This window comes from Acanthopagrus latus, chromosome 5, assembly GCF_904848185.1.
Source record: "Acanthopagrus latus isolate v.2019 chromosome 5, fAcaLat1.1, whole genome shotgun sequence".
Lineage (NCBI taxonomy): Eukaryota > Metazoa > Chordata > Actinopteri > Spariformes > Sparidae > Acanthopagrus > Acanthopagrus latus.
In genome coordinates this window covers 8,295,386-8,314,737 of record NC_051043.1, presented here as the reverse complement: position 1 = coordinate 8,314,737, position 19,352 = coordinate 8,295,386, and the positions used below count along the sequence as shown (strand labels likewise).

Sequence of the window (19,352 nt, the reverse complement as noted above, 5' to 3'; positions counted from 1 at the left end):
ATTTCTGCGGTGTTAGTCGGCTTATCTTTGCTAATCATTTTTCTGTGAATCAGTCTCATTCATTGCAGACTAGAAGTGTTTGAGGAGCCTTTCTTGTGCTTTTGGTCCCACATTTGCAAAGGTTTTGAATAACACTGTTTGGTGTCTCCCTATCAGTAATAATAATAAAAAAGGATGTAACACATTTTACTTCACAACAGAAACATGGACTAGACTCCAACACCAAGACTGTTTGAATGCGGCATGTGTTGAGTGTCATGTTTGGTCATACGTTTGGTCAGTCAGCGTGTCTCACACCCCTGGCACAGCAGAATTCACTGCAGAACGGTGTACGTTTCAAATCAAAAAGATTTGAGTGAAGCTGTCGATATTTTCTGCTCCAGCGACACCATCTGTTCCTCTTTGTCCTAGTTATTTATCATAGTAGTGCCTCCAAGATGGATTTTTATTTTACATTTCGGAGAAAACAGGCATCCACCTGTAATCCAGATGTTGGCTTCCCATGCTGTTATGCAAGCATTTAATTCCAGGTTTCATGGAAATAGAATTTGTCACAGAAAGGAGTGAAGGTGAGTTAAGAAAATAGATGGTTAGATCATGTAGAGGTTGTCTAGTATGTCTCCCCAGCATGCACACACATCCATATACTGTGCATGTATACATGTGAGCCCCCCTGAATGCACACATCCACTGCAAAGTAACGGAGCATACATTGCAGCCCTACATGAAGGTCATGGGAAATGTTCCAGAAAGCACACCTGTGTGATTCGTCATTCGCCCAGTTGCACTGACCCTCATTGCCATTGGTCGACCTCCGTCCCTGGAGGCCTTAACAGACCAATGAGACTGTGTGTTGCCGCATTCAGTGCGGGTGTTGCCTGTGGTAGAAAGTTTAAAAGAGATTGTGTGTCCTGCCGTCCCCAAGCAGAAGCATCAATCAACATGATCCCCATTGTGCTGGCCTCAGTGCTCATTGCTAGCGGTAAGAACATCTGGCATTCTCTAATTCTTTGTGTAATTGGCTCTGTGTGTTTGCAAGTTTGCTCGAGTGAGTGTGTGTTTGCCTGCACAATACCACACCGGGAGCTAGCACTGCGCAATTCTTTATTGGGAAGAAAAATGATGCAGTTTGTGCCTGATGTGGGAATCAAAATTAATTTCATTGTTCTCCTGCCTCACAAACACGCCGTGCCTCGTGTCCATCACACCCGTGTTTATATCTTCCTCGCACAGCCCTTGGGTGCGGCACCCCACCCATTCAGCCCCTGACTACCCGTGTGGTCAATGGAGTAGATGCCAAGCCCCACAGCTGGCCCTGGCAGGTATGCTAATATGTACACATCTGTCAGTGTTTTTACTTTTACTGGCAAACCTTACGGATTTGGCATCTGCTTGTTAGATTCAAGACCCAGTGGCTATTGAAGATTCTGTAATTAAATGGTTGCCTTTGAACTGAATCAGCAGCAAACTGCGATCTTACGCATCCACGACCTGCTTCGCATTGTTTCTGTTATGTTGTCCTTTTTCTTGTCTCCAGATCTCTCTGCAGTATGAGAGGGACAGTGAGTGGAGGCACACTTGTGGGGGATCTCTGATTGCTGCCAACTGGGTCATGACTGCTGCTCACTGCATCAAGTACGAGCATAAACACACAAGGACAAAAACACAACCACAGATTCCAACATCTACAAGTCACATACACACAGACCTCCAGTTAAATGTACTGTACTTACTCGGCACCAGACTACTTGTCTAATTCTAGACCCTAAACCCTGCTTACCCCTCATAGAAAATGAGGACTGGCAAGACATTAGGTCCAAAGGTTTCCAACCCAAATGTCACACTGATAAGAAAAAAAATATGCTCAAGGTCACCTGGGCCGCTGCCCGGGTCAAATCCTCATCTTGCCGCCACTTTTAATCATCAGTTTGAGCTTAAGAAATCGTTGAACTGCAAACTAAATCTTCTGTTTGGGTTGGCCTCAACAGTCTGCTCTCTCCCCCAGCACCAAGTTCAACTACAGGGTGTTTGTGGGCAAACACAACCTGGTCGAGGAAGAGGCTGGCTCCAAGGCCATCGTGCCTGAGAAGATTGTCGTCCATGAGAAATGGAACCCCATCTTTGTGGCCTTTGGGTAAGAGAAGCACCATCATACAGTATAAAAAGCAGCCTGAGACATATAGTACATCAAAATATGCTCTGCCTTGAAGAAGTGTACTGAGGCTCAAGCTCAAACCTTTTGTATTCAGATCGGTCAAGAACTTGGACACAATTTTCCTCACCTTTCAGACGCATCCCACTCTGTCCACTACTGTCCACGCTGGAATATGCAGCAGGACAAATAAGTGGGATTAGATCAGCCACTGAGATGATTTATTTGCATCTGTAGACATGAGAACAAAAGGAAAGACTGCAAAAGTGCAGATTGCACTTGTTCTCATTATCTTTTCTATCTCTGGAAGAACATTTTAAATTCCTCACCAGAGCAACCACCTCCCTAAGTCTCACTCTCTTTTGTCTTTCTTGCAGTAATGACATTGCCCTGATCAAGCTGTCTGAGTCTGTGCCTTTGACTGACCATGTGCAGTTGGGATGTATCCCTCCTGCTGAAACTGTGCTGTCCAACCTCTACCCCTGCTACATCACTGGATGGGGCAGGCTGTACAGTAAGTCGACTGCAATGTGTTTCTTTCCAGCTTAGAACCTGTGAAATGTCTTCATGTGATGGTGCAAGCACAACAGTTGGATTTAAATCCAGCTGTGAGTGAGTGTGTGTGATTTGGGTTACCCAGGGAAGCCTCCGAAATTGGGCTGAAAATCAAATGCTTGAGATTTTAGTTGAAACTTTTTCGGGCAAGGATTACTCCCAAATTGAAAATTTGGGTCGGGCTGTGAATTTGGCTCTCAGGGGAAATGCTGTAAACCAGATTTGACAGACGGCTAGTGTACGTGGATGATGGTAATGGACTCTGCCTGTGTGTTTTAGCCGGAGGCCCCATAGCTGATAAGCTGCAGCAGGCTTTGATGCCTGTGGCTGACTATGCCACCTGCTCCCAGCCTGACTGGTGGGGTATCGCTGTCAGGACCACCATGGTGTGCGCCGGTGGGGACGGAATTGTGGCTGGATGCAATGTAAGTTCATAACTTCTTTGTGTGAGCGTGCAAAAAGAAAGAGGAAAATGTAGTTATTTGTGTTCGCAGCTATTTCATTCTAATTGATCATACTTAAACTGTAAAACTTTAACAACCTGCTGTGGCTTCTGTACTCGATTATGCATGTGAAGAAAAACTGGAATCTGAATGCAGTGAGTGTGTTGGAATACACACATCTACAGAATCAAAGGGAAGGATTCTTTTTCATCACGCTCATGCTGCCTAGCTACCAGGAAAAATGGAGAAAAAAAAAGTGTCTTGTGACCACATGATACGTGGTGAAACAATGATTTTGATTCTCATGGTTGAGGCTTTCTTGCCAGTAAACCAGTAACTCCACCAAGAGAATAAAACATAGGCCCTCCTCCTTACTTTCTGTGTTCCAGGGTGATTCCGGCGGCCCTCTGAACTGCAAGAACGCCGATGGTGCCTGGGAGGTTCATGGCATTGCCAGCTTCGTCTCTGGTCTTGGTTGCAACTACGAGAAGAAGCCCACCGTCTTCACCAGGGTCTCTGCTTTCAACAGCTGGATCGACCAGGTAAGAAAGGAACAAACACATCCACCCTCCACCACCAGTTGGCTAAGGGTACTGAACTGAACTGAACTGAATATTTGTGCTTCCAGGTTATGATGAACAACTAAAGAAGATGGAGTGTCAATAAAGAAAACTTGGCAAGCTGCATTTCTGCTGTGTCTGTGTCTTGTTTGGGTCTGATAAACACACATCCAGATGAATGGCGAATGAAGCCTGAACCACAATACGCTGCGATAACTGATTAATGTGCCTTCCACTGATGCTTCCTACACATGCAAACAATGTCAACAAATGTCCAGCAGGTGTCCTCATACACTCGTGATTTGAAATTGGTTGTGACAGCTTCCCATAGCAGGATCCTTTGCAGAATGACCAATGATTCTGCCTTGGGGGGGGACTAAACAGATGTAATACACTGCAAATGGGCCAAATGGTATAAAAACAGGTGACTCAGCAATATGACAAATAACACCAAGTTGCATGTTGGATGATTTAGAGTTAAAGGTGAATGGTGTGTGTGCGTCATAAATTAGATTCTTCTTACAAGATATGAATCTAGTATTCCTGCTTTGCAACTGACCCGGTTTGCCCGCTTGCCCTCACTACGGGAGGACTTTATGAAAACCATAATATTCATCTTGGGAGTCTATCTTCCCTCCAGATAACAGTGCTCTGGAAAATGAACAAAGCTGGAATGACAAAATTCAGATTAACACTTCTGTCATATTTTTTTCCTCGCTGTGATGAGATGAGGACCAGAGAGTGGTGGTGGTGGTGGTGGGGGGGAATTAAGAAAGAAGTGAAATTGCCTCTCACTTCTGTCTGTTTTATCTCACTCTCCTTTCTCTTCTGTCACATTTGCGAGAGACACACATATTGATGAGTTTTGACAGTGTAATGGAAGTGTGAGAGCGTCTTCGTTGACATGAGAGGTAGTGATCAGACATGACGTGTCCTGCAAGAACAAGTAATAATCACTGTGCCCGTGTGTGTGTGTGTGTGTGTGTGTGTGTGTGTGTGTGTGTGTGTGTGTGTGTGTGTGTGTGTGTGTGTGTGTGGCCAGTGGTGGCATGCACGTGTGCCTGTGTGTATACAAAGAGCAGACACAGATAAAGGCAGTTTTACTGTGTGTCCGTGATTCTCCCAGGCTACATCTGAGTGTATATGATGAATCATTCCTCTGAAGCAGCATTCTCCGGAGTATCAGCCTCTGATCAGTGATAACCATCTATAAGCGCTCATGTAAGCTACAGCACAAGTACTGCTCCCTGACTCATTCAGCGTGGTTTGAGTGAAATGCGTATCAACGATTATTGCTTGTCTACATTTGAAATGCGTACATTAAAATACGTAATCGCAGTTTTTAAGAGCGCTGTGAATTGTTATTGTAAGTAGTGATGCTTTCTAGAGATCCAAGATACATATCAGACCAATACATTCCAGCCCTATATTGAGAAATTTATATTAACGGCTGTTTGTCGGTACTGGTGGAGTTACAGCCAATAAATATGGATGATAATACAAAGCAAAATTACTTTCATGGACTATACACTGCATTACACTCTGACACAATAGGTGAGGAAATGCATCTTTACAATTGGTTTGCAATCCACCTATAATCACAGAGAGGAAGAAGAAGAAGAGGAAGAAGAGGCGGAGGAGGTGGAGGAGGATGAGGAGGAGGGAATAAGTCTGCACAACAATAGTTAGACTAAGCAAGATGATGCAGACAATTTTGGAACAGTTTCTGACCGCAACATCTCCGACATGAATGTAGGTGCTAACTGCAAACAAAAATCCTTACGTCACATCAACAACGTGTTGCAGTAAACATGTATGTAACAATGTGATCCCTCCCTCTTACTAAAGTTACATAGTGCAGAAACAAGTGATGGTGGGCCGAGTGGCTGAGACAGAGACACCATTCACCCTGTTACAAGACACTGTACCATCAGAGTCATTTTGAAGCTGTTACTTCAAAGTAAAGTTACATGATGTTGCTTTTATAAATAAGACATTTCAGTTATCATTAACTGCAATCATACTGACGGCTTAAAATTTGCACATTTTCTGCTGTAGTAGCAGAGGATGCAGCTCAGTGTCAAACCCAAACGGTAACTTTGTATCCGGTGACACCAACAAATACTGGACAGCTGGCTGCCTGGGTCAAGGCCAAGGCAAAATCTGCTTTGTGTACCCACTAGTAACACTTTTTAGTGTCCTTCACACTGCACCAGCCTTCATCCCTGTTTGGCATCTGTCGGATCACAGATTTATAACAATAATTGTAAAGAGAGAGATGAGGAGATTCAGACCTGGTGGCTCTGGTGGTTAGCACTGCAGCCTACATCTATGTGGAGTTTGCATGTTCTCCCATTGTGAGTCCAGAGCAGGTTAGGTTTATTAGAAGCCCTCGTCAACTTCTCCGTCTGCCTACACTTAAAGGTTCAGTAGAGGCTTGTATCCACAGGGGTGTCGTTTGTCACGAGGTCATACAAGGCTTTCAGCTTTGCACGCTTGACTGAAACCACCCCACGTAAACCATGCAAAAGCTTACTGGCTGCACTTGGACTCCAATCATGAGCCACTGCTCCGGGACAGTTCAGGGGAGAAAACAAATTTGGTTGCAGAATCGGTCTCGGTGCAGGACGTCACTGATTTGCCTAAAGTAGCCACAATGCAATTTAATGCAAATGAGGAGCCAGCAACATGACGTCGACCCGTTGACCTGTCCTTCGAAACAGGATGCTCAGCTACCAGAATGCACTGCAGGGCTTTATCTACACAGACAATCAATGGGACTCGTCATGTGGACACAGTCTCCAAAATGTTAATTCACATGGGGCAAAGTTTCTGTAAATGAACGCATATTTCCACGTCAAGAATATTTTTTTTAATCCTTAGAAAGTAACAAGGTCTATAAATGAGGCCCCTGGACGGCCTTAATAAGTGGCCCCATGTCCTCGTTCAAGTTGCTGCACTTTTATAATTTTATTGATGTGGACATGAACTCATGACTATAGCTTTTTTTATTGTCAAAAAAATAAAAGACACTTTGATAATCTAACTCTCACTCTCTAGTCTTGGTCAGGCTCATTAAAAGTTCAGTCTAACCAGTAACCTACTGCAGAGTTGGGTGAATCTTCTCCTCCGCCCACTTACAGCAACCTCCTCCCAATGAATAGCTCCAGCGTCCCTGGTGCACCGTACTGATAACGCAGCCTAACACAGTGCATATGGAATAACGTAATACTGAGGGCATAATTCATCAAAACCTAACAAGATAATTAGGTTAAAGGGGATCTATGTAACAATTTGTAGCAATTTGCAAGTTAATCACTTTTTTATTGGCCATATGTGAGCGGATCGTAATGTGACGTGAAAAACGAGGCCTTCTCCGTCTCTCCTGGCTGTCTGTGCAAGCCTGTGGACGATTTTCTGCAACTTTACAAAAGGATGTGACTTCTGCGCACGTTCTCACGTGCCTCCTCTCTGTGCCTCTCTTGGCTTACAGAAAGCAAGAGTTAGTTTCGTGACGGAGTCCACGAACACAAACTAATGACTGGCTACAAGCACAGCACAGACGATCCACAGAGCCCCTTCAACACAGTCACCTACATTTGCTTAACAGTGTAATGACATCATCCAGACTATTAGTGAGTAAAATGTGACGTATAGCAGCTGAAAATGTCATACTGACAAATACTGTAATATAAGAACAATTTTGTAACTGAGGCTATTACATTATCATCACTATTATCAATAAACATTTCACAGAGAGGTTCTAACATGTTTTCATTCAATGTTTCAGGATTTACGACATTTTTGGCAGCGTTTCATTGCATTTATCATCTGGCACTTTTTGCATTGCCAGTCCCTACATTTACATTTAATCTAAACGCTGTACCTCTTGACGTATTGCTAATGTGTGCACCAATGTGGCACTCTGATTAAACTGAGTGCTCTCTGCAACTGCTCTTCTGCAGGACATTTTTTTTCCCCCCCTGAAGCAACTGGTGAGAATGAGGCCTCAAAAGGACGCTTTGTCCGTGCCTGAACCCTGTGGGTCAGGTTCCCCCCCTCCGGCACACACACACACAAAGGCACACACAAAAAGAGAGGCGACAGAGAGCGGGAGAAGACTCCCCACAGGACAGCCTGCTGTTGTGCTGAATACCAATGAGGAGAAGGAAAAGAGGGGGCAACAAGTTTAAGGTTTGTGCAGCTGCCTTTCAGCTTTTTGCAACTTGTTTCGAGTGCAGGGATGAAGGTGGATGTAAACCACTGCAGCTCTGCCAGGATGAGGCCAAAGTAGTCTTGATGGACACAGTGCAGTTTTGAGATGGTCCCTCAGAGTTTAACTATGACATCAAATCCATTATTTGTCATATCTCAACGAGGAGACATTACTTTAACCATTCATGATCAAGTTTCTTCTTTGCTTTCAATCTAGTTTTTTCTCTCTTGTCTCGTCTGAATGATTTTTGTTCTGTGCATGATGTTACATCGCTTCTTTTACTGTGTTGTGACTTTACAGACTGTTTGCGTTGTTGCATTATGGGGATGGGAAACTGAAATATTTAATACTGATTGCAATAAAAACATAAAAATAAAAAAAATAAAAAAACGCAAAAGGATCATGGTGAACTTTGGTGCTTATCGGGATGATCGTGAATCAAGATAATCGCGAGCGTCTTCACGTGAATGACTTGAACAGCTGTTTAGCTCGCTGACGTCCAGTTCTATAATGGTTCCCAGATTTATTCTGAATTGCCTAAGCCATGGCTGGATGGACGTTTTGCACATTGTATCTTCCACTGAGTGAGATCGAATTTGTATAAATACTATGAACGACACAGGGTTTAATTGATCCTATTGATATTTTTGCAGGCAGTCCTTATGATTTCTGCTGACTGATGACTTGTTTTCAATAAAAATGTGACGTAATGTGCATTAGAGATATTTGTTTCCTCCAAAAATTACAAGGTTTCCAGTATGTTTAAGTGCAATTTGGCTTTCATCTTAAAGATTCAAGAATGATATTGTGCATCGTAATAATGCTGGACAGGATAATTGTGACATTAAATCTTCCTATTCTCCCATGCCTGTTGGTTTGACCTTATGTACTCCGTGCAAGTGAGCTGGTGAGGATCTTCACCACGGTGTGAGAGGAAAAGCCCTTGATGGGATGTTCATGAGTCTCTGGTATAAATAGCTTTGTAGTAACAGAGGGAGGGAGGGAGGGAGGGATGGGCAGCGGAGGGGGGAGGGACTGAGGGATGATGGGCACCCTCCCTGACAGCAGCATCTCCGCTCCGTCGCGCTGCGCCCGTCAGCAGTCACAGGGAACCGGCCGGGACTCCGCCAGCTCCACTTCATTAGCGGTGCGCGCTGCCCACGGCCATATTGCCAAAAGACGGTCGTGGAGAGTTTGGTGACCCACTTCGAGACAAGAGAAAGTTCCCGCCTGACAGACAATTCGGGGAAGTTTGGGGAGACAGGGCGTTCCTTCTCAACATTTTTCGCAAACGTGTTTTGCAGCTGAGGCGCGCAGGGAGGATTACGGACACCAGAGACAAGAGTTGGGTAGGTCAGTGAAACATTCATGCGGCTGCAAGTGATACTGCAAGTTTGAACAGCAGAGTGCGTGTACAGCTACATTACTGAAACATCACTCTGCTCCGTGTCAAACTGCTGGCATTGAAACAATACTTACGTGAAAGTACAAACTGTTCTTCCCAAACGCTGCTCAGAGTGTTAGTTACTTTTTAATCGTTGGTGTTTGGTGCATTATCATCAGCGCGCGTTCAGACGAATGGTTACCTCTTCCTCCACAACTTCAGTCTGTGTAAATTGGGGCGTAATGCACTCGAAGAAATACAAGTCAAATACCCACAATAATCACTTGATTACAGTCGATTTGATTTGAGTTGATGTAATTAGTTACTTCCACCCCGGATAAACAGCAAGTAAGATGATGAAATACACACAGATGCAATCCAGTTTTGTTATGTTCATCTCCCAGCATCTGTTTCAGTTTCAAAGTGCATGGATGTGTTTTATAATTGCATGCAATATAGAATGATTTTCTATTATATCCACAATTTAAAAAGTAAGGCTACTAACAGGACAATTAGTACATAAATGTCTTTTTTTTTGCCCATTTCACCAACAATCAGTTGATTCTCAATAGTGATAAAACAGTGGCAGCACTCAACCTCCCAGTGAAGGCCATGCAGCGATGGTCTCAAGTGAGCTGGAGAGGAAGGAAGGAAGGAAGGAAGGAAGGAAGGTCAGCCACATGAGATGATAGTCTGCTGCAAGGTGATGCATTATGCACGAGCATGTGCCTGTTTTGCATGTGCAGGTGTGAGTTGAGTGTGGCTGCGCGCCTCCACGCACTCCCCATTTGGATGTCCCTGTACACAAGCATTCCTTGGTGCATGTAGGCTTGCATTTGCATCACATTACATGGGATAGTTTGCATGTCAACACAAAAGGCCTTTTATACCGGTCAGTGGTACCATTCACAAACACACAAATGCACAAGAGGGCACCCGCACACACTCATTATTGTGCACACAGTAGTTTGCTGTAGCATGGCTCCCGTCTCATCGTAAGGCTCGACTATTTCCTGCCACAGCCACAGAGTCATTACATAACAGATAGACTTTAGTTATCTGTGTATTGATTGTGACCTTGGGGAGTGAGTGTGTGTATGTGTGGTGGCTCAGTCATGTGCGTTCTGATCTTTGAGCCTCTGAATCTGCTAAACAAGCACATTATTTTGTGAAAGAGTTTGGACCTTTTTGGACTCTTCAGATGGACCGCAGCGTTCAGCAAACATGGTTTACCTGTCAAGAGCAGTAGTGCATCAAATTTGGCAGAATCCCAAGTGTCTGTTTTTTTTTGTAAAATTGGGACCCACAAACATTTTGGTATCCTGTGCTTGAAAATGAAACAAGATCTAGAGCTTAGACTTTAATTTCCTATTTGTGTTGTTTATGTTGTGTTTGAATTCAGCCCAGTCACAGGATCGAATGTTGGCAGTAAATGTTTCTGCGAACCTCCCAAAAGTTCCCTTTTTCAAGGTTGATTGTCTGCTTCTCCCAAAACAGCATGATTGTTGTTGGTTTGGTTTTGCCAGGAAAGATGCTTGGTTAGAGTTACAAGACAGCATCACAGTTTGGATTAGGATCAGATTGCAAATGTACCTACGTCATTATTGGTTAGTAACTTAAAATAACTCACTGCTGACTTCTGGTTTCACACAGGCTCTTGAATTGAAGTTGCCTTCGCTACATGGAGTTGTCATTCCTTACTTCCTCCTATTCAACTGTAATTATTACTGCAGCCACTAGAGGTCACTACCTACCAACAAACATAAATATGAGTTGCAATATCCTGCTTGATTTGATCTGTTTTTCTGTGGAGGACAGCCTCCATCATCTATGTATTGATCATATCATGTTCACATTACATATTAGTTACCTGACTGTCATGTCTGGAGGTGGAGGGGGTGGAGTTACTCGTCAAAAGTCCCACAAGCCCCTGACTACAGTTCATGTTTGCGTTTCAACGTTTATGAATATGAAACCGTTGGATGTTTTCGACAAGGGACCACAGCGTTTCAGCATCGGTAAGCAAGAAACCTCTGGACATTTTTAGGGGGACCTTGGGACATTTCTAGCCCTGCCTGTGGGGGGCAAAACAGCCATTATAATCCTGAATATAATGTTTTCCTCACCCTAACCCCCCTAAGTGTTCATTGTGCCTAAACCTACCAAAGCATAAGCACAGCCTTGTCAAGATAAAGCTGAAAATTATAGCTAAAGAAACGTTAAGCTGCAACATAACCGAGGTCTGCAGAAACATACAGCTAACATAACACTCTCGTGATTTGGTCGGTCTGACTACATCCACTCTCTTCCAGCGTGGTCACTAACAGAGCAACCTCGTGTTCAGAGGAAATGTATTTATCTCGCAAATGAGACCAAATCATCCTCGTAGTTATCAAAAACGTGCACGGTAATCATCTTCTATGGGGAAGTGCGAGTCATGAAGACGCGTTGTAATTGGTGATAATGAATATCTAGTGTTGCATGTTTTCTTGTTACATGCACTGCTGGTTGTCTGAAATCAATATAAGCACGCAGCCCTCTGTTCCAATACATGGCTCACACTCATTTGATTATTCTCTCTGGCACACCCAGACGCACACACACACACACACACACACACACACACACACACACATTCAGACGCTCCCCTGTCACATCTCTCCTTCCCCTAACATCCAACACATGCCTCACTTTTGCTCTAATTGAAATAGGGAAAAAGTGGATACGCTACATTTAGTATCTCCTGACTTCCCCGAAGAAGTTCTTAGGGATGTTTGGGAAATATTCTGCAAAACAACGAAGAGGAAGAAGTTTTATTGACAGTAATCCCAGATAGCGATTAAGAGGGTAATTCTCCCCACAGCGATGCCACCTGCATCCTGAGAGGGGCCCATCTGCTACAAACAGAGAGTGACTTCATGTGTTGGAGAGCAGATCAAATGCATCACTGCCACCTACTCTGACTAGGAGCCATCCATCTTTATTTGGCTTGGTCATAAAATGCCTATAAAGGGAAGGATAACTTTGAAATGAGTTCTCAACAGCAAGCTCGGACGGCTGCAGCGTTGCCCTCAGTTGGAGAGAGGAAATGTGCGGGCTCATTAGAAATGCATTAGAGGGAAGGGAGAGAGGTGTAGAGATGAGATGAGCTCGAGTTTTTATCTGTTAAAACTCTGAGAGGGAAAATATTCGCACTCTCCATCTCATGCTTGAACCGACTTCCCTCTCTCTCTACCTCTGCCTCGCTCTCTCTCTCTTTCTCTGTCAGTCTCCCACGCTCACACACACACACACACACACACACACCAGCACACCTCAGTGACCCATTTAATATCAGCCACAGAACTGGCAACTATATCCCCACGTGATCCTCCTGAAAACAAATTACTGCTGAAACTCATTCAAAAATAATTCGGCGAGAAAAAGTGCTTACTGGCACCTTCTTTATCAGTTTAATAACTTCATCCCTCTCACTGCCTGTGTAACAGAAACAAGAGTAAAAAGAGAAAAAAAAGGATGATTTTAACACAGAACTGCAGCCAAAAGGCACCTTTTTCTTGTCCCGCAATACAACCACAGATTATTATACACGACAATGTCTCTAGACTGAATCTGTCTCTTGTACAGTTCTGTATTTGACACTGCGAGAGCTTTCACCTCTTCTTAAATAGATGTTAAAACCCCTCATGTCGAGACAGGACATACGCACGCTGTTCCATACATAGCGTCAGCCGGGATAAAGCCACCTTGACACAGTGACTAGCTTGTCAGAGAGAAAGTAATCTTTACTGAGCTGATCACACCACTGGACTCAGCAGGCCCACGTGATCTGCAGGTTAACTGTAGCCAAGTATGCCAACACGCATGTGTGCGCGCGGGGCATTCGTGCGTGCTCAGTATGTTCATGTGGTGTCTTTCTTTTCCTGCAGAATCTGTGGAGCTGAAGTGCCCGACGTGGCAGCCGATCTGAGACGTGCCCCTGAGGTGTGATGTGAGCACAGTCGGCCATGGATCATGAAATGAGGCTGGGCCTGTCCGTGTGGGCCATCGTGGCCATCGCTTGCAACTCTGTGGTCGGCGTCCTTATTCTCATTCTCTTCGTCATCCTCTACAAGGCTTGCAAGGTGCCTTCACACCCGGAGAAAGTGCCAGTTTTAATAGCAGAGCCGCAGCAGAAGAAGGCGGAACAGAAGTACCTGCTGACTGCAGCCTGATGATGAACACACTGGCTTGAGATTTAGACCAAAAATTTGAATACGGGGTGTTTAGAAGAACACTTTTGTCGTTATTTTGTTTAACATACTGTTCACATTTCCCCATCAGCCCCGCATCCATGCCATTCAGAGGAGCTCAGAGTGAGCTAACGGCGCTAAGAGTTGTAGCAAGACCAACCACAACAACAAGCGCGGCCCAATCCTCTTATCTCTGCTGTGCGTCGCTGGGACTGTCCATCTGTCAGTCTGTTTGCTTTCCTCCACACAGGCAGACCATGATCTCCTCCTCTGCTCCATTCTTTTTCATCCCTCCACACGAGACGAGTGAGAGGCGGTGGAGGAAAGGCAGGCAAAAAACAATGGATTGTAGCGGCAAAGTTCGGGGCGACGGGGTCGGCTGAGAGTCGCAATCACATTTTAGAGAGGTGAAGAGAAAGAAATTGATTTGTAGCTGCCAGCTGCAGCACTAATGATGGCAGCGACAGCGCTGTAAACAGACGACAGGTACGAACCGAAAGCCCGACAGAGTGAGGAGGGAGACAGACGCCGCTGGAGGAAGTGTTTAAGAGTCAAGGAGACGGGGCGGAGAGGGCAGATATTTGGTGGGGATAATAAAGTGCAGGGGAAGAATTGTGCTTTGATGTTCTGTTTACAGAAAGCAGCTCGAGGCCCCTGTTTGACAGTCTCCTTATTTGACACAAAAAGTCTCCGCATCCAGCAATCCGACTCCCGTGGGATTAAAAGCAACAGAAAAAATACAGCTCGTTCCCCGGTGTGCCTCTCTTTCAACTCGTGAGCTCCCCATAAAGACTGAATACGATATTTATAGGCTGCCTTCAGCAGAAATGACAGACTGAACACTCACGGTCTCAGAGTAACGAGTGAATATTGTATTTATTGTAGTGAACGCACTACAGCTAACACACAACTGTGATGTCTACGTCATCAGAAGAGAAAGTGCTGCATAACAGTATACCTGTTTGTCTCATTCTTATTATTGAAATGGCTCTCAACAGAAATGTACATTGTTTTGTTTTGGAAAAAAAAAAGAGTCAGTTAACCTCTAATCTCACGTCTGAGTTAACTCGCTTTTAGTCCAAACTGTTGATTTCCTGTGCAGAACTTTCTGTTCTGCTTATTTTTTGCAATATTTCTGTGCAACTCACATGTAATGTGAAAGTCAATTGTGCCGAAATGAAATAAATACATCTAACATTTAAGATGTTTGGTATTTGATAAATCATTTAAATCACAGTTAAAGGATAAGTTTGCCCCAAAAATGAATGGTCAGTCAGCATCTGCCATCTGCTGATGGAGTCCACAAAACATTTCAAAACAGAAGTGCAGCATTCTCCTAAACAACTGAGGTAGCTGAGGACATGTTTTACAATGGAAATTAAACATTTTTTAAAGAAAATCCCGACTGTAGTTGTTGGCTAAAAGGATTAGCATGCACCCTGTATGAAGTTGGTGTATGAGCTCGACAGGGTATCTGGGGTGTTAATATTGTCAGTTTGAGATCTTGGATTTTCTGGACCAGAAACTTGGATTATGCCGTATGAGGTTCTTTGGGGTCATTTTCTGTTTGTTTTCTGTTTTGTTTTTTGTTTTTCCTGTTGTTTTTTAATGCTCCTAAACAAGTCCCCATCCGCTTCAGTTGTTAAGAAAGAGTGCTTGACTTGATGGTAAATAGATAATGACAAAACAGTCATAAGTTTTAAGTTTTTAGTTGCTTCCTACATGTGGGTATTTCCTTTAATGTCATAAATTGTCATATCTGTGATAACAAATGGGAGTGCTCGTTTTTCATCTGCATGTTTTTTTAAAAAATGTTTGTATTGTTTTTCTGATTAAATTACCCATCAAGGATTGATCAACAGAATAACTGGTGTTGTAAATGATGATATGCTGCAGCCCCACACTCTACTGAACGGCTATCGATTGACTGAGGGTGGTAATTACCGTTGTGCTCTGCTCTATGTCTCCTGTTACTGATGACAGTTTATTGTTTCACTGACACAATCAAATTATTTACTCTTCTGTTTAACTAATGTGGGCCACAATCAATATCGCCATGCTCCTTCGGTGTGGGTTAGTGATAATGGCCCTCTAAATTCTTTAAACAGTTGCTGGAATTAAATAACAATTGGCTTCCCGCGCTGAAGTTATCAGTGTGGAACATGTTGACCCACGTCCTGCTGCTAGCCACCAGCCAGCTTTATCTGCTAAATATTGTGAGCATCTGAGCGTTAATGGCTGCTCCTCTTTTCTTTGAACGACTTCAGCTCTTGTTTCTCTCTGCAGCACACATGAAGACTCTAACTACTGTATATACTTCAGTTACTAAATACAACAAGTTCAATCTTTAGGTATTTACATTTTTATGCTATGCTGTGTACTTCAACTAAACTACATTCAAGAAGACTTTACTTTACAATAATAATTACAAGTTAGAGTTTACAGATGACTTATGCCTTATATACATGAAATAATAATAATAATAAGCACCCTGCCCTCACCCTGAGACAAGGCTAGGATTGGCTCCAGCAGCAACACCCCGTGACCCCATGGAAAGGGATAAGCAGTTCGGACAATGACATGACATAATAATAATAATAATAATGTAGAACATCAAGGCATTCTGTCTGCATACTGTATACTTTGACACTTGGAATGAGTATTTGTAATGTAATTGGTTTACACCAAAATCTTACTTAAGCCTACTTATATTTCTGAGTATAATCACAAAATAGAGTAGAGTATAGAAGTACAAGTACTCACTCTGGGGCCAAACATGGGCTCTTTAGTGGTGACATTACAGCCGCCAAGGGAGCTATGATTTCACCCGAATCTGTTTGTTGCTTAGTTGGTTTGTCAGCAGGATTACAAAAAAAAAATCTAGCAAACGCATTTGCACAGAACTTGGATGGAGGACGAGTCTCAGCCCTGAATAACCTTTGGTGAAGATACAGATAAAAGGGACACTTCCAGGATTTATTTTCTAATGGTATTCTTATTTACGTGTTTGTTGTAAAAACTGTCTGGTAGGGAGGGACTTGTCAAGGATATTGATTGGCATTTATTGTAGCCAAATGCCGTTGGCACTATGGGAGTGAGTGATAAAACAGCTGGGCAAACACGGCCAGGAAGGATCTAACACAGCAGCCGAGACTGGGGACTGTTGGGCTTTGGCAGAGGTATGCACTCTACCAGGAGTGCCATTCTAATTATACAGTAGAGCACAAGATTAATAGCATCAATGCAGTGCACTTGCAAGATGCATGTTAATGTTGTGGATGGCTATTTACTGTATAACAATCCACTGAATTTCATACAGTGATTATAGGATTTTAAAATCTTCATCTGCAAAGGATGTAACTGAGGTGATCTGATATACTTGTGAGGTAAAAAGCCCAATATTTCCCTCTGAAACTTGGAAATTTACCAGTAGAGAGTAGCAGAACATGGAAACACTCAAGTACCTCATAACTGCGATTAACACTTGAGTGAATGTAATTAGTTCATTTGCAAATACTGGTTTACACTGACTCAATCTGACTTAAGCATGGACTCATCACAGATCTTATGAGACGTTAAAGTATATTGTTATTTGTTTCCAGTAGATCTATGTCAGCATGTTCATTGAGTGTGTGCTACAGAAAAAAGACAGAATGAAAACATATATGCACAAGTGTAAAACAGCACGTAAGAGACAGATGGTCTGGGCCTTTGGTGGGCTGTTGATGTGAATCTGATCGTCAGAAAGGAGGCTCTACAGCTGTCTAGTGTTTATCTTCTTCCCTTCTCTTTATCTGCCTGCCAATTTCTCTCTTCCTCTCGCTCTTTGGCTGACTTCCTCTTATTTGTTTCTTTACTCCCATCTAAGCCGACCGGTGCCAGACCGGCGCGAAACTGGCCAGCGCACGTCCAGCGATCTCTTCTGGAGTGATGTGTTTGGGTGTGAAGGTCAGTGCACTCTGGCTCGCCGTTTTTGAACCACTGCACTGACCTCCTTTGTTTTTAATGTCGGATCCTCTGCTCGAGTCAGCTGTAGGGTTTCCTCGATTGATCCAAGAGGCACAAGAAAACATTGAATAAGCATCCATCATCCATCTGTCCCCCTTTGCCCATCACACCTCCATCGACCCCCTTCGTCTCGTGTTTGACGTTTGCTATGGGCTCATCCAGTTGAGATTAGACGTGGCCACTCAACTCTGCATCAGTGGTCCCATCCCTCCCTCATCGTGTGGCAGGGGGAGCATTTTTCCTGGGTCCTCCTGTGATGGCTGAGATGGAGGAGGGTCACTGAACTCAATATGGTCTTATATAATGATGAGAACAAATACTACAGACAGAGAGATTACTAATATACATATGAAGGGCCAGTAATCTGCAGCTCCATCTGCACTGCTGGAGGGGTTGCATAATGCACATCAGGCCAGACTGAGTCACGGCCAGTGTGTGTGCATGCGTGTGTGTGTGTGTGTGTGTGTGTGTGTGTGTGTGTGTGTGTGTGTGTGTGTGTGTGAGAGAGAGAGAGAGAGAGACAGAAACAGAGAGAGAGGGAGGAAGTGTGTGTTGTAACGCAATTACCAAGGGATCAAATGTTAATCTATGTTTTGGACGCTACATGTCCCCAAATTGTGTGGGATTTGTAAAGTACATGAATTTGATGTAATCCATAATTTAATTTCAAAATAAAGCTTTTTCAAGTGTTTGTCTGTGGGGAGCAGAGAGGCAGAGAAAGAGAGAGAGAGTCTGTGAGTGCTGCTTTGAAGCCGTTTGAGGCAAAGTAAGCATTTATGCAGTACATTGACAGCACAGGTTAAAAGTGATGGAAGACACGCGCTGGGGTGGGATATGTGTGTGTGTGTATGCTGATGTCTTACTGTGCTTGTTTGAAGAATTAATGACAAAATCCTATTCACACTTAATCAGTTCTTCATAATAAGACCCCTAAAGAGTCAGGAACACTCTTTCGCAATCACACTCACTCACACACACACACACACACACACACACACACACACACACACACACACACACAGTCAGGACAGACAGTCATTGAATCGATTTTGACAACAGCGCTGCTCTGATACCGCACATCATTATAATTCAGCATAATTTAGTCAGTATGAATGTTTATACTGTCAACAGAGGTCCAATTATAGCATGAAACAAGCTGAAATAATGATGGTAATAGGGGAGGCATCAGTATGCAACAAAAACGATAAAACACAGTGAGCGTGTGTGAGATATATGGAACATGAAAGTGAGAAAATTGAAGAAAATGAGCTTCTGTAATTAGTATTTTAAGTTTTCTTCTATTTTCTAAAAAATACCAGCCGTTTTAAAAAAAAAAAAAAAAAAAAAAAGTACAGCGTCTCACGTTTCCAAAACGATAAAAAGCTGACCCCCAGACAAGCTGCCACAGTCGTACATTATACATATGCATGAGCAGAGGTGAGGGCCTCAAACTGTGTGAATTTAGCAGGCTAAAACACCATGACCTACTTGACCCTGCACACACCTCATTATCATTCATCCTCCATCCAGTCCAACCTTCTCTCTCTCCTGCAGTCTCACACTGCCACCTGCTGGCTCAGCCGGTCAGCTGTGTGCTGGCTGCAGCAGCTGCTGACAGCCTCTCCGTCACTGTGCAGCAGAGCGTGCTGTTGCTGCTCTCTGCTGGTGTTTCCAGGTAAGGACAGTGTGCAGTCACACGTGTCAGTGACTTTCAGTGGGAAACGAGTCTCGACGTTGCAGGTATTCTTCTTTCCTCAGCAAGAGGTGATTTTCTTGAGATTGTATAATTAATGTGCTCCATG

At 43.7% G+C, this 19,352-nt stretch overlaps 1 protein-coding gene and 1 long non-coding RNA gene across 2 annotated transcripts; both read left to right on the top strand.

The window, feature by feature from the left end:
* Window positions 1-834: 834 nt before the first annotated feature.
* On the top strand, window positions 835-3,836 carry ela3l (elastase 3 like). Its single transcript, XM_037098284.1, has 8 exons — window positions 835-982; window positions 1,234-1,322; window positions 1,538-1,635; window positions 2,006-2,134; window positions 2,530-2,666; window positions 2,987-3,132; window positions 3,540-3,692; window positions 3,779-3,836. The coding sequence occupies exons 1-8, from the start codon at window positions 841-843 to the stop codon at window positions 3,794-3,796; spliced, it is 912 nt and encodes a 303-aa protein (XP_036954179.1). The 5' UTR covers window positions 835-840; the 3' UTR covers window positions 3,797-3,836.
* Window positions 3,837-8,981: 5,145 nt separating this feature from the next.
* On the top strand, window positions 8,982-14,744 carry LOC119018905. Its single transcript, XR_005074893.1, has 2 exons — window positions 8,982-9,275; window positions 13,240-14,744. It is a non-coding gene; the product is annotated as an uncharacterized LOC119018905 (long non-coding RNA).
* The last annotated feature ends 4,608 nt before the right edge of the window (window positions 14,745-19,352 follow it).

Coding starts and splice junctions, on each gene's coding strand:
- ela3l (XM_037098284.1), top strand. CDS start 841: ATGAGACTGTGTGTTGCCGCATTCAGTGCGGGTGTTGCCTGTGGTAGA. Junction 983..1,233: donor CTCAGTGCTCATTGCTAGCG/GTAAGAACATCT, acceptor TTCCTCGCACAG/CCCTTGGGTGCGGCACCCCA. Junction 2,135..2,529: donor CCCATCTTTGTGGCCTTTGG/GTAAGAGAAGCA, acceptor TCTTTCTTGCAG/TAATGACATTGCCCTGATCA.